Source organism: Syngnathus leptorhynchus, chromosome 16 (genome assembly GCF_054491065.1).
Source record: "Syngnathus leptorhynchus isolate UIUO chromosome 16, UIUO_Slep, whole genome shotgun sequence".
Lineage (NCBI taxonomy): Eukaryota > Metazoa > Chordata > Actinopteri > Syngnathiformes > Syngnathidae > Syngnathus > Syngnathus leptorhynchus.
The window spans coordinates 4769924-4783690 of NC_141210.1; the positions used below are offsets into that span (position 1 = coordinate 4769924).

At 43.9% G+C, this 13767-nt stretch overlaps 2 protein-coding genes across 6 annotated transcripts; both read right to left on the minus strand.

Annotated features, from left to right (window-relative positions):
- Positions 1 to 144: 144 nt before the first annotated feature.
- Positions 145 to 9573, minus strand: usp36 (ubiquitin specific peptidase 36). 5 transcript variants are annotated; one of them, XM_085933333.1, is made up of 20 exons: positions 9431 to 9573; positions 7305 to 7570; positions 6999 to 7220; positions 6657 to 6767; positions 5700 to 5802; positions 5571 to 5638; positions 5422 to 5492; positions 5258 to 5340; positions 5075 to 5186; positions 4831 to 4971; positions 4460 to 4560; positions 4252 to 4390; positions 3793 to 4155; positions 3491 to 3718; positions 2946 to 3052; positions 2259 to 2858; positions 1955 to 2094; positions 1664 to 1849; positions 1461 to 1576; positions 145 to 1332 (listed from the first exon to the last, which is right to left on the minus strand). In XM_085933333.1, exons 2-20 carry the CDS (start codon positions 7555 to 7557, stop codon positions 1198 to 1200), a joined length of 3279 nt encoding a protein of 1092 aa, XP_085789459.1. In that variant the 5' UTR covers positions 7558 to 7570; positions 9431 to 9573; the 3' UTR covers positions 145 to 1197. The 5 variants fall into 5 exon arrangements, with proteins under 5 accessions (XP_085789459.1, XP_085789456.1, XP_085789458.1 ...); XM_085933330.1 differs by having other exon boundaries at positions 1928 to 2094; XM_085933332.1 differs by having other exon boundaries at positions 146 to 1332; positions 1664 to 1855.
- A 739-nt stretch (positions 9574 to 10312) lies between these two features.
- Positions 10313 to 13363, minus strand: LOC147044291 (metalloproteinase inhibitor 2-like). Its single transcript, XM_085933762.1, has 5 exons — positions 13112 to 13363; positions 11536 to 11615; positions 11360 to 11462; positions 11076 to 11200; positions 10313 to 10907 (listed from the first exon to the last, which is right to left on the minus strand). Exons 1-5 carry the CDS (start codon positions 13239 to 13241, stop codon positions 10710 to 10712), a joined length of 636 nt encoding a protein of 211 aa, XP_085789888.1. The 5' UTR covers positions 13242 to 13363; the 3' UTR covers positions 10313 to 10709.
- Positions 13364 to 13767: the final 404 nt, after the last annotated feature.

Below are 13767 nucleotides of genomic sequence, written 5' to 3' on the forward strand. Positions count from 1 at the left end.
TTCTGACGCCACCGGTCAATCCACACCCATGCCCCGCCCACACAGACTGTGACGTCACCCTTCAACTTTGTAAAATCAGCGGGTAATATTAAACACAGAGCAGAAACATCTTGAAAAAAAAAAAAGTCAGAACTTTATTGCACCTTTTCTTTTTTTTGTTTTCTTCAAACGTGGTGCAAACGCAGGTGTGGAAGGTTCAACCAAGCAACCTTGATAAAACGCGTGTGCAGGTAAAACACCTACTGACTGCTTGATTAAAGATGTCTTCTCAATATATTTATAACTATATATGGCCAATTCAAGGCAGAATCTCTAGACTGGAGAGAAGGGGCACATTTTTACAGCATGGGAGGACTGTACACAATGCATTTTGTGTCATGACGGCAGTGCGGGAGGGAGGGGTCGTGACCCCGAACCATTTGTTGTAAACTAATCTTTTGTGGTATTTGTACAGTGCGTGTTTTAAGTTAATGGTCTGGCGCGAGATGACGTGCAATTCCCCCCCCCCCCACCGCATATACAAAAGATTTGTGGTCATATGGCGATGGGATACAGTACATATGTGATGGCTTCCTGAGTCTCCGCCCATTTTGTGGAGGTGACCGGGGAGCGACGAAAAAAATTGCATAGAGGTATATGAATAAATTACTTCAAATGACGTGAGGGGAAGATCAAGCGCAATGTTAAACCGTGAGTTGAAAAACGCCCCCTCGCCGCCATTGCAAATAGTCTTGGGCATAACAGTGAATTTTAACATTAGATTGAATATCAAATTATGTATAAAAAAAAAAGAAAAAAAAAAGAATATATATATAGTTAGGAACCAGACATGACATTATGGCCTACACATGCCATCCATTCGTTTTGGTGCTCCATAAATTGTGGAATTAAAAAATAATAAGTTCAGTGGAAAAACTAGCCACTCGACACAGCAACATAACACACCGGCGGATAAAAGGTATAAAATCAGAACATTCTGAAAACGAAAATATATGGAGAAATTAACTTAATTCTATTTCATAGAAAGAGATCCAGTGGCCCAGGGAAAAAAGGGAGGCTGATGATAATAAAAAAAAAAAAAAAATGGAGGTCCAGTATTATTTTTGGTAATTGGCTCATTATTCAGAATTGAGACGAGAAAAAAAAAAAAAGGGGGGGGGGGGGGGTTTGGTGTCTCCATTTCCAGTCCAGAAGTTGTCAGCGGCACCCGGAGAAGCCTCGCCTCCCGCCAGGCTTCACGGACCACTTGTTGCGGCGGTCCTGGATCTGCTGGAAGATGCTGCCGCTGCAGCCTCGCCATTTTTCTCTCTTCCAGCTTTTTGTCTTCTTCACCTGGTGAAAGTCATCACAAGACTCCTTTAAAAAGCTTTTGCACATCCATGAAATGGAAATATTTGAAATTCATTTACTCCTAATGGCAGCAAAGCATATGATGATTTTTAAAAAGACCCGCCTCTCACCTTGCCACTGTCAAAGTCTTCATCCCAGTCGTCGATCACCGTATCGTTCTTGGCCAGGCGAGCATCTTGGATGGCGTCTCGACTGATAGCGGAAACCTCGCCGTCCCAACCGAGTACTAGAGCGGACCCAATACAAAAAAAAAAAAAAACTTAATATTTTTCCAAATAGTTCCCGGCTCTGGTTTCTACAGCAAGTCTCTCACCGCAAGCCCCGTAGGCTTTGTCCGAGGCGTTTCGCATCAGCTCCTCTACTACGTCGCTGCTCCTTTTGCCATCCCAGGACACGCCGGCACTGGCGACGGTGCGGGCCGGGCTTTCTCCCGACACGTCACTCGCCGGCGGCCGCCGCTGCTTATAGCCGTCTTTCACCTGGCTGTCCCAAACCAGCACTGTGGCTTCAAATGACACAAAGGTGACGCAAGAACTAATCATGTCATTTTTGTTTACGTTTGTGTTTCTGCGCATACCGGTGCTGAGCTTGCGCGGCTTTTCACCTGCCGTCGCATTCTTTTTGGGCGGGGGCGGCTCCGCAGCGTCTCCATTTTGCGCCTTCGGGCAAGGCTGACTCACTTCTTTCAGCTTCCTTTTCTTCTTTCCTTTTTTGGTGAGGACCTTTTCATCGGCCTTGGAACGGCTGCAGTTAAATGAGACATATTACGGAGAAATTACTTTTTCAATGTCCCACTGACATTTTTGAGAAAATGTGATGCTTTGCACAAAGTGAATCCCACAAAACTGCTCCAAAAGAGAAAAGTTAAAAACGGCTCAAGTTGATTAAGACTTGATAACTCTTCTCACCTTTCTGAAGCGCCACCTGATGAATTTGTTTGCTGCGGAGCCTGCAGCATCATTTTCTTTTTCTTCCTATTCTTTTTCTTCTTCTTTAACAGCACACAGTCTGCCTCGTGGTCTTTCCCATTGGTCTGACACGCCGTTTCTGCGGCCGCGTCTCGCTTGTCTTTTGGCTCCTTAGCTTCTTGACGACTGGAGAGACTCCGCATGCCGCCCTGGCACCAATCCTCCTCTTCCGGCTTGGCTGGATCCAGATGGGACGGGAGACTTTCTCTCTCCGCCGTCTTCTCGGCGTTTTCTTGGTCTCTTTTTCGCTTCTTTTTCTTCTTCTTTTCCCCAACGGGGTTTGACGGTGCCTCCGCAACAGCTTCCGCGTTGACTTCCATCTCGGAGTGGCGCCGCTTCTTTCTCCTCTTTTTCTTTTGGTTGACGTTTTGAGTCGGGGGGCGGTTTGGTTCTTCTTGGGGCTGGTGGGAGGACTTGGGGCTTTTTTGCGCAGGAAGGTGGAAGCCGTTCAGAGATGGGCTGGCGTGCGGTGGGAGCGGCGTGACGACAGGGGAACGTTTCAAAGGTGATGCGTGCTTTTTGGGGGAACGGGATGAAGCTCTGGGAATACAATCATTGCTTTTAGTACCCCAAAAAAAAAACATAGGGACTACCAAATAAACTCAAAAGAAGCAACAAATTCCCGACCTGTGAGTATCAAGCGTCGCGGCAAGGTGGTTATGGTGATTTAGATAAAGGAAGTCGCCAGACAGTCGTCGTGGAGAATCAATGCAACTCGGACTCCGGCTGTGAGCCTGCAGTTATCGACAAAAATAAAAACTTGGTGGTCTAAAAGAAAAAAGTAGCCATGAATGTGACAAAAAAAAAAGAGGAAAGATTTAAATTAAATAAAGGATGGTGGGATGGCAGGAAAAGATGGAGGAACAAAGAGGAGGGGGCATGGCAGAGAACAATTAGAAATGGTTAGAAAAAAAAGAAGGTAAAAAAAGGAAAAGAAGACAAACCGTAGACTGTGTGGTTGATTAGACCGTTACATTCACAAAGAAAGAAACTTTAATGTGACATCATTCAATTGAGTTCAACGAGGAGGAATAATACATTTTTGAGTGTATTGATCAGAATGTTATTTTCTACTACCCCCCCTAAGGACAGTTTAGATGTATTTAAGAATGTTCCAATGGATTCCAACAATATTTTAACGAAAGTTGAAGCAGTTTGAGAATGTGATTCACCTTCTTGGCCGACAGTGCCAGCTTCTTGGCAGGAGGTGGGGACATGGTGCTGCCGGTGGCTTCCGCTGTGATGTTGTTGAGAGCCGGGGGTTTCATTTTGGCTGTCTTCTGCTCCTCTGCGCTGTGGGAGCGCTCCACGCTCTTGGCGGGGGATGCTGTGGCGCCGGATGCTTTTCGAGGAGTGGAGGGAGCGCCTCCCGCTGGCGCACTCTTAGGACCTGCCATGTCCTGGTTTGCAGAACAATGACAGGAATGTTTTAAAAATCAAATGTGGCGCTTGGGCACGTATTTGTCGGACTTACCTTTGACTCTGTGGTGTCGGCAGAGGAGGAGTCGGACAGAGACTTGAATGAGGTAGACGCAGTGAGGCCTCTGCCGCCATCTTGCTTTTTGTCTCCATCGGTCCTGCCGACGCCGTTGCCGTTAGTGGACGACGTCGGCGTGCTGCAGCGCAACTGGCTCTGAGGAGAGGGCTTCTTCAGCTTCTTAAAGGGCTCCTCAATAACCGTGGGCCCGCTGGGCAGCTTGGCGGCGCCGTTGGAGGAGGACGAGGTCCAGCCGGAGAGGCGGGGCTGCGGCTGAGTGCTGACGCCGTTTCTGGCCACCGGTATGCCCAACCCGCCATCCATGGACTGGATCTTACGCAGTTGCGCTGGCTCCAGTTTCTGTTCAGCCATGGAAACCAGATTTAGTGAAATGTGTTCATCACAGAAGATAAACAAACCCCGTCCTCATTTTATTTTTTTTCTACATGTATGTACCTTTGTGACCTGCGGGGAAGAAAGAGGTCCATTCAGATTGAGCCTCTTAATTTGCTCTGATGAGGCGCTGTTCTTCGCAGTATGAAGGATTCCCTGTTTGCCCGACTGTCCATCTGCATTCTTCTTTGTTTCTGGGATTCTTCAATAAACACAACAACAAAGGTGGTAGTAAAAGTGTTGACGCTTGCAAATGCGCGCTGCTTCTCACCTCAGGTAAAAAAGCACGTAGGCCTGCTGGTTCAAGACCACTTTGATGTTGCTGGAGTGGACCATGGAGTCGTTCATTTGGTACCATTGTCCGTTGCTCGCCTACAACAGGACAAGACAAAATAAATATGCACAATATAATCATGCATGCAAGGATGACTCATTAGAGACTTAAAACATTCCGCAGCGCTACTGTAAACAAGAGCTTAGGGCTGTTGTGCACAAGACTCACCACTAGGGGTCAATGCCCAGCAGCATCAAAGCAACCTTTCAAGATTTCTGTTAACTTGTCATGATGAACACTGGCATCTCTCAGGCTATTGTTTTGGGGTTTTTTTTGCCTCATGAAGATTGTGTATGCAATGGTGGCACCTTAACGTAGCAGTAGTAGTGTCCGGCGTGGCAGCTGTAGCCAGAGTGAACCAGGACGGCGTAGAGGCCATACATGACGGGATCGCCTGAGCTCTGAGACATGTAGGGACGGATGTTGAGATACTCTGGATAGCCAACATCCTTTAAAAAATAAAATAAAAAATAAAAAAAGAGAGAAAGGAAAATATGTGAGGTATGAGGAGAAAGTATGCAGTCCTTCAATCATGGGAAATTATTTGTCGACCTTTGTTATTTTGCCTCCGCTGAAGTTGGCAAATCTCTTGAGCGAAAGCGTCAGCACATTTGACGTTCGATGGACGGTGAAGCGCTTTGTCGCTGGCACTTTCTTTTTGCACCTGCAAGGGGGAAAGGGGGAGGGGCTTAAATGTGAACAGACCACAAAGTACACAGAAGGTCTTGGACTTACTTGGCACACATGTAAGCATTGTCACCACTCAAAACATCTGGTTTGACAAAAAGCTCCAAGGCTCGCACGATGTTGACAGCTTGCTAAAAGATAGAAAGACATTTAAGACGTTACAAGCTGGAATTAATGAATTCTTGTTTCTTTTTGTATTAGTTTGAACCTACCCGAATCTCCACAGCAATATCCAGGTAAGGGTCGTAGGTGTCTGACACACTTTTACAAATGGAACATTTTACTGCAAAGAAAATAAAAGAGCAATAAATAAAAGATCAATCAACTAATTGTCCCGTGTGATATTTTGGTCCGTCAATACCTCTTGAACGCAGGTAACCTCCAAAAATCTGGTGCACCAGTGTTGTGGCTTGTGTCTGTCTGTCGAGTCTGAAAATATTGTTCGTTGTTAAAAGATGTGGACATTGGGGGGCAGGAAAGGGGGGCGTACTTTGGGTAGCCGTTGAGACAGGCTTTCTGCATGGCGTCGATGGTGTACCGCAAGAACTCGTGCGCATCCTCCTGGCTACCGAAGCGGAAATGTCGGGCGATCTCTGCACAAAAACAGCACGCTCAAATCAACTTTCCATAAATCAGTGGAATGCCATATTTTCAACTGCCAGTGGTCATTATAGCATTAAGCGGAATAAAAATTATGGCAGAGTATGTTGTTCAGAATGATCGCTTGTTAATGACTGCCCAAAGAGCGCCGTTAATCTTTTTAGAATGTCACAACAAGATACTTCAAAACAGATTTGGCACACCCTTTTCTGAGTAACCACCCATGATGTTTTTGCAACCTCCCAACCTCCCCCTTAAAAAAAAAAAAAAAAGGAATAAGAAACATTTACAGTCACTTAGTGAGTTTTAACAGGCGGATCGCATTAGCGCTAATGTAGCTCAGGAAGCTTCGAGCCTTCCTGGAGGCACAAGAGGGAGGAGGGGAAAAAAAATACGAAGCTGGTCGATATTTAATACTCTCATCGCCATATTCCCAGCAATAAGTCACATCCAGTGGATGGAAATTCAAAATCGTTATTATCTTTGTAATAATTTAATACTGGTGACATTATGTTGTTGTTTTTTTCTCCCCCCTACAGTCTTCAGAATTTTTTTTGTGCTAAAGCATCCAAGCCTGCAGTCACAAGGAGACGGAGAGGGCACTCGAGGGGAAGATGGTGCGGACGGGCGGTGGTTATGGAGACTGCAGCAGTAAGCAGGTAGGGGGGGGGGGGTCGCCAGGATGGAGAATAGTCCTTTGGGACTCCAGCACCTAAACTCTCCCCTCATCTCCTTCTCCCCATACGTCCTCCATTCATTCATTCATTCTGCTCGCCGAATATACCGCAGTGTGATGTCACAGAGTTGCGTCAAGCAAAACAAATACAAGCTACGGCGGCTGACTCACTTTTCAAGTCTCTGATGAAGGACACGGGCTTGATGGCGTTGCCCGTGTTGGCAAATGTCTGGATGATGTGGTTCTGCATGACGCAGATCATACAGAAGCCCGACTGGTGGCCTGAAAATCAAAAACATTTGTCACTGTGATAATGACACATTTGTGTGTGCGTGTATCCTAAATCAACTGTACAATTGTATGTTTTTGATACTAGTGACACCAACTACCACCAAAAATCCAGTTTGCCATTTTCCAAGTCGCTTGCCTAGTCACAACGCCCTAGCTCCGTCTCTGGTTGTCATGGGAACGCACGCTGTGTAATCCAGGCTATGTTTGGGATGAAACACTCACAGACGCGGCTGTGCTCCTTGGAGAGCAAATAGTTGGCGAGCGGCGGCGTGTAGGTGAGACACTGCACGGTGGAGTTGAGGAAGCAGGTGTTGCCCAGGTTATGGAGGCCGGCCCCCACCCTGTACACCCGCTCCCATTTGAGGGTCAACTTGTTTGCCGGGAAAAGCATCTTCTGCGGCGCGGCAATGCCATCGCCTTGGCCCCCGACTGTATTCTCTGAAACTAGACAATCAAATTTGGAATTAAAAAAAAATAAAAGCACGGATGCATGCGTGTGTCAAAAAGCAAAGCGCTCCGTTTGGTTACCTTGCCTCTTGATTTGGGCGGGCTCGCCCACCTTCTGCCCGGGGGAACTTTCATTCCTGGGATTGAGGATCACGTACTTGTTTTTCAAGCTGTCTAGCTGGTAGGAAAAACCCTTGGTGGCGGGCTCAAACTCGATCTTCTGCAAGAGGACCTTCTTGGCCGAGGAGGCCAGCAGCTTGTTCAGGTCGCCGTCATCGCCTGACTCCTTTCGACTGGGCTTTAGCGCCTCCTTGAGTTTGTCCACAATCGGCATTGTTGGACCATCACTGAAAAGAAGGGAGGAGTCAATTGGGTGGAATATGGGATGGATGAAATTGAGCCCCCCCCAAAATAAAAAACAAACAAACAGTTCAGTCAATCGGAATTGGTTTGGATTAATCAAAAATTAAACTGCCCGTCCGTGCGTTGTAGTCAGACTACTGTCCCTTTAAATAGTGCGATCGCACTAAAAGCTCAGCGTGCATGTGCTTGACCACAAGCAGCGTGGACCAGTCGCCTAATAATCATAGAGCTCGTCACGATTGTGCTTAACGTAAACAACCTCTTTCTCTGCGTCGCTCCAAAACGCTCCAGAACACCTAGAAAGACGTCACAGAGGGTGATGATGTCACCAGAATGGGGGGGGGGGAAGCAGGCCCGAACATATGCACAAGGACACCGCGACCTTCACGTGCAGCCGTCGCAGATTCGATAGGATGACACGCAACCCACAGGTGTGAAGACTACAGCTATGTTATGCAATTTAACAGTCGCCCTTTATTTGCAACCAATTGGATATTGAAGGGGCTGTAACGAGGAATTGCCTAGGGCAGTGAATGGAAGAATTTTCAATCAATTGTGTTTACTGCTTATAAAAATGATATTCCATCAGAAAAATATCTGGCATGATTAGAATGAAGGTTGCCAAAATAAATCAGGAACCTACACATTGCAGATAATGTTGGGCAAAAAAAAAAAAACAGTTTCTGCAGATTTAAAGTATGTCCTTGCAATTTACAATAACGTGGCTGTCATCAGAGTTGAACAAAAGCGTAATCTGTGTTGCAAATGTTGTGATTTTCTGATTCCTCTGGGGCCTACTTTTCAAACAAGCAACAAAGGCACATGATTTTAAAAAGCAGCATGTAAATATGAGCAACTGATTTATTTATTAATATCATTTCTGATGATGTCACCAAAAATACTAAGCCATTGCAGAAATAGGTACATTTCATCAGGGGTGTCCGGTGTAAATAAAAAAAAATAAAAAAAGTACTATGCAACTGAGTCACTAATTGGACAAACTGATCATTACCAATCCCAACATAAAAAAAAAGAGAAATTTGAGAATTTCATTTCAACCCCTTGTTTAGAGCGGGCCAGATCAAATGATGAAAGGCAGTCATGGGTACTTGAGAGATGCTGTAAATGTCAACGAGTCAAGTCTCTTTATTATTCACAACAAAACTGTTTACATAGAGAGCGACTCCGATTTCAACCCTTAAATGACATATAAATCATCCCTTTGAACCCTAACACGTGTAACAGACACCCCAGTGAATGTCTCTCCCTTGTGGGTCAGCATATAACATGGAAACATGTTTGAGGGCATTTGGAATCGACTAGTTTTATGCACCATACGTGACACTGAAATTCGATCGTCGAGTTAGTCGTAATTACATAATAAAAATCTATTCCACAATTTAAAAATGTATATTTTATAAGGATTGACTCTTTTTCACCTCGGCTGTGTCTGTTACTTCATGACCGCGACGTGTCGGGCCACTTAGCGTGGGGTTAGCATGCTATGTTGCTAACACCAACCAAGAGCTAATGTCGACATTAAAGGGCGTCAGAAGGGCGATGAGATGATGCCATTGCGTCCATGTTAACCCTAAGAGTCGTGTTGAGTGATTTATGGGTTGTTAATTTTGAAGAGTTGAGCCATTTAGCGTGTCTTTAAAGTACGGTGGTGGCTAAAGGCTAGCCGGCTAACCTAACGTGGCGGGGAGGGTTCGCGTTGCCCTCACTCGCTTGCTGCAATGGTTAGCGTCTCCGCGCCCAAAAACGTCGATGACATCACTCAAGCGTAAATGAAGAAAAACACTTTTTTAATTGATATATATAAACGTTCTTCATGGCCTCACCTTTGTAACGGTCAAAATCTTTGAGAAGGGAGAAGTCCGTTGGTCAGATGCTGCTTCTCGGTCTGCTGGTATTTTAGCCCATGCTGCATTATGAGAGGGCGGTGACGACAATGATGGGCCCGAGCGAAGACCTATCGATGAACAAGTCCCGCCTTCGTGTCAAGATTGAGCCAATCAGCGGCTAAATAGTTACTACGCTGTCAGGAAGCGACGTGACACGCGGCCTATGCTGTTTACCATTTTCAATGATCAACAACTGGAAAGATGAAATAATATCATTTTTCTTGAAAGTAACTACATTTGGGAGCCAAAGAACAAGAATGAAATCTTACAAGATGTAGTGGTCAAATTTTACGGTAATCTGATTCGGGAAAATAAAGAGTACATATACATTGATGACATACCCTCCCAATGGTTACGTAACACAGCGGTACCTTGAGATACGAGATTTGGACCGTCATCAACTTTCAACATTCAAAAGGATCATTTCCGGTGAAATTTAATTGTAAAACCTCACATTACAGTATCCAGTGTGCTTCATTACTTAACATACTCAAATGTATTAAACTATATGCAATGTGACCGTGATTATATTTCTGATGTGCGACACTTGGTTACCAAGGCAACAGTTTAATCATAGAATTCCACTCAACGACTGTTGTGCTTTGATCATTCTTTGCAGAGGATAGAAAATATGTAAGTATTGTTTGGTTTCTGAACTGTGTACAAATATGCATTCCTTAGCAATAAAAAACTGCCACATACAGTATATGGTCTGTTTGCCCAGCGTTTTCAGTTTTAGTTTTAGATAAAAATTGTAATCATCTGAAGGAACGGCGTATTACAATAACAATAGAGCAGATTTGAAGTAACTACTACAAATATTACTGTAATATTTATTAAACATGTCAAAAAAAGTACAATATTGTTCCAAACACCACTGAGATTGACTTCACAAACTTGTATGCAAAAGGGTGAGATCTAGTTCTCTTGACAGAATCAACATTTTACAAATAGCATATAAAACACGGGAGGGCTCAACCCTCTTTCCACACTCACCTCATCATTGTTTACTTAAATATATTGGACTACCAGGAAGAAAAATAATTTGTCAGATATTAAAAACAGTAATAACATGGCAGTGAAGCTTAATACTGATTTATGTGGATTGCTTTAATATCTGCTGAAGCAGTAGTTTATACTGAAGTGCTTTGAAGTCAGAAAGTGCTCGTCATCAAGGGAAAAAAACACTCCAACAATTTTTCATTTCAAATGTGAGTTAAGGGTCTTCAATATCCATGAATTTCTTTTTGGGGTATTCGGCACCCCGGTACCAGGCGCAAGAGCCGTCGTTTCTCTCGATGCAGGCAAAATGCCGGGACTGGCTGCCGTAGGCGACACCTTCCGTCAGGTAATCTGTCCACAAGCACTCAGCGGGGGTGCTGATGGTGCACGGGACGGAGTTGCAGTGAGTGATCTGCAAGAGCAACCGAGGTCAAAGGTCACTAACGTTCATTATACAACGTGTGGTACATCTCCACAACTAAGACTTGACCTTCATTGATAGACGCTGCTGTTTTGTGTAGCATAAGGGGGCCAACTACTGAGCAGTCTAAAGCGTAAATCCAAAACATAAAATTCTTACCTTGCACCCGCAACCCATTTCGTAGCGATGCACCAGGCTACTCCTTTGCGCAGCGGTCAACTTATCCCACGGCTCGAGGAAGTTGCACAGGTTGACGTGCAACGAGTCGTTGGCCTTCAGTCTGCCTGGAATTGTGGAGAGGACAAGAAAGGATGGGGGGGGGGAATTGATGATTTATTTATTTTCTCATAGTGAATGGCAATTAAGTTTAAAACATTGATGAATAAAATGTTTATATCCATAGTTGGATACAATGGGATCCAACATGGGTACAATATACATACCTGAGATCAGATAATCGATGCCTTTAGACAGAGTGACTCCGCACAATGAAGAGGTTGATGCAGTATAGATCAAATCAAAATTCTTGTTAGGGCCCTTGAACATCTGTAAAATAAAACAAAAAAAAAGTAAATTCAATCTAGTGTGTTCATACATGCAGATACTTGAATAATTTTACCTTGGTCTGCTTGATGTTATACTTAATGGGCGTAAAGAGGTCACCATCATCCATCACTCCCACCACCTTTGCTTTGATGACTAAAATAAATGAAATGACATTAGAATAAAAATAGTGAGGATTTGGGGTCAAGACGGCAGCACCGCATGACTGTTTCATCAGCTGTACCCAGCCAGAATCCAAAACACACTAAAGAACCCAGTCAGCACTTTGAAGACTAGAATTAAACCATGATAATCCCCTAAAAAAAAAAACCAGCCTTCCTGTGTTTCTACGAAAAAAATGGGGATGGGGAAGTCACTCTTACTTTCCAGCTTCCTGATCGAGAGCTTTGAATGTGAGAGCAGGGATAGAACACATCAAGTGGAAAAGTATTATGATGATACAAATGTGCCTTTTCAGCTCTAATGCAGCCAAGTGCTAAAACAAAAATAGAAACTCAACGTGTGATCGATCTTGTGACAGGAAAGAAGAAAAGTATCATTCGATCATCATAGAGCCAACGCAGGTGACTCATGCATCCAAAAGAATCCATTTGGAGCTGCCAAGGCAAACAAGATAATTTTCTTTGATTTATCATGATTGGATTCTAATAGTTGCCTGCAGAACACAGTATCTCCTTTTAAGGAGATGTGCAAAACTGAGCAAAAAAAGAAAAAAAAAAAGAAAACGAGAAGTGGACAAATGGAGAAAACAGTGCTGATGTTGCTGAGAAAGTCTTCAACAGCTCTGGCTACAATTTGCGGTAATCCCGCTCGCCTGACTTTGCAGAATTGCACCCAAACATCGCTCAACTGGCGTGAAGTAAAATATTTGAAGGGTGAGGATAATCCCAATGAAGAAAACAGCTTTTTAGACTGTCAGGATATCTTTTGGGAAAAATTCAAAGTCATGCAAAATTGGCTTTTAAATACTTTGCAGTCCAAAAAACAACAAGCATAGTAGTTTATTTCAAAACGTGATTCAAAACAAGTAAATCATTGTCGTGACTTTGTTATGACTTTTGCAAAGTAGAGTAAAACCTGTCAAAAGTTGAATAATGCCAGACAGGCTAGGAAATAGCAATGCTGTCCAAAACTTATAATCATGCTATCAACTATACTTAAAGCAAGTGGAAACAAATACAGATATAAGTGATGAACGAGAGAGAATATTGACAAAAATACATTTGCATTTTATATTTCAATAATGTGTGAAACCTCTGCCATGTTTAATTAAGGTTTGTGCATTTTCTTCAGAAATGCAAGAAAATATCATTTGCAATTTTTAACGATAGAAATATCGTTGATTACACAATAGTTTGTTTTGGCAGTCCGGAACAATTGGTACATGTCTAATTTAAAAATTTGAGACGTCTTAAAAGATACTTAGATATTGTTTATATCAACGTACATTTAAACTGATGCTCAACAAGTCTTGGAAAAACCATCTTGTGTCGTCAACGTACATTTAAACCAACACTAAGGCTTCCCAAGTCTAGAAAAACATTTAGTCTTAACATCAATAAATGACCCCAAAGCTACTATGTCATAATAGAACTCATTAAATACATTTTAAAAGAAAATTCCAAACTTACCGACGTCTGCCTGGCAAAACGCCTGCTGCGGATGCGCCGCGCCACAGCTGCAGGCTTGCGCTCCTTCTTGGAACAGCCACAGGCACAGCAGCAACAGGGGCAGCACGAAGCTCTTCACCGTCCACATCATCGTTGACCGATCACAAAAACAAACTAACAACAACAAGAAAAAAAGAGCAAATGTTTTCAGTGAGCAGTTTCTGAATGGCTGGTCTGTTCGCTGCACAAGGCGGACTTGTTCTGCTTGAGTTCACGTTCTCGAGGGTCTTTTTATGGCTGTAGAATCCGCCCCCCAAAATACGTCATGCACTGTTTGTCACTTTTTTTTCTTTTTTTTTTTGCATTGTCATAAAGCAAGCACGCATATACACGCACGTATGCGTGCCTATAAACGTTTTTGAAATGGAAACAAAAAAAAGGGAAGGAAACGGAACGTGCTGATTAGTTCGAAACTTAGATAACGAATACCGTGGCTACGGCAGGGTCAGGAGATCACTAGCGGAGCTAGGGGGGGGGGCTCATGGGGGCACTGGGCCTCCTGAAATATGCTCGGACCCCTCCCCCCCCCTCCATCCAGGGGCCGTCTAGACTTTGACTGGAAAAGGAAAGGGATACCTGAGTCAATAAAAGCATTTTATTGAATCAAATTAGTCCAG

What these genes read in the sequence shown, in the direction of transcription:
- LOC147044291 (XM_085933762.1), bottom strand. Translation starts at nt 13,241, where the DNA reads ATGATGTGGACGGTGAAGAGCTTCGTGCTGCCCCTGTTGCTGCTGTGC. An exon ending in ATAACATCAAGCAGACCAAG is followed by an intron (nt 11,463 to 11,535) that starts GTAAAATTATTC and finishes TTTATTTTACAG; the next exon opens with ATGTTCAAGGGCCCTAACAA. An exon ending in CATCGATTATCTGATCTCAG is followed by an intron (nt 11,201 to 11,359) that starts GTATGTATATTG and finishes CCACAATTCCAG; the next exon opens with GCAGACTGAAGGCCAACGAC.
- usp36 (XM_085933329.1), bottom strand. Translation starts at nt 7,557, where the DNA reads ATGCCGATTGTGGACAAACTCAAGGAGGCGCTAAAGCCCAGTCGAAAG. An exon ending in CTTCATCAGAGACTTGAAAA is followed by an intron (nt 5,803 to 6,656) that starts GTGAGTCAGCCG and finishes GTTTTTGTGCAG; the next exon opens with AGATCGCCCGACATTTCCGC. An exon ending in CCGACACCACAGAGTCAAAG is followed by an intron (nt 3,719 to 3,792) that starts GTAAGTCCGACA and finishes TCTGCAAACCAG; the next exon opens with GACATGGCAGGTCCTAAGAG.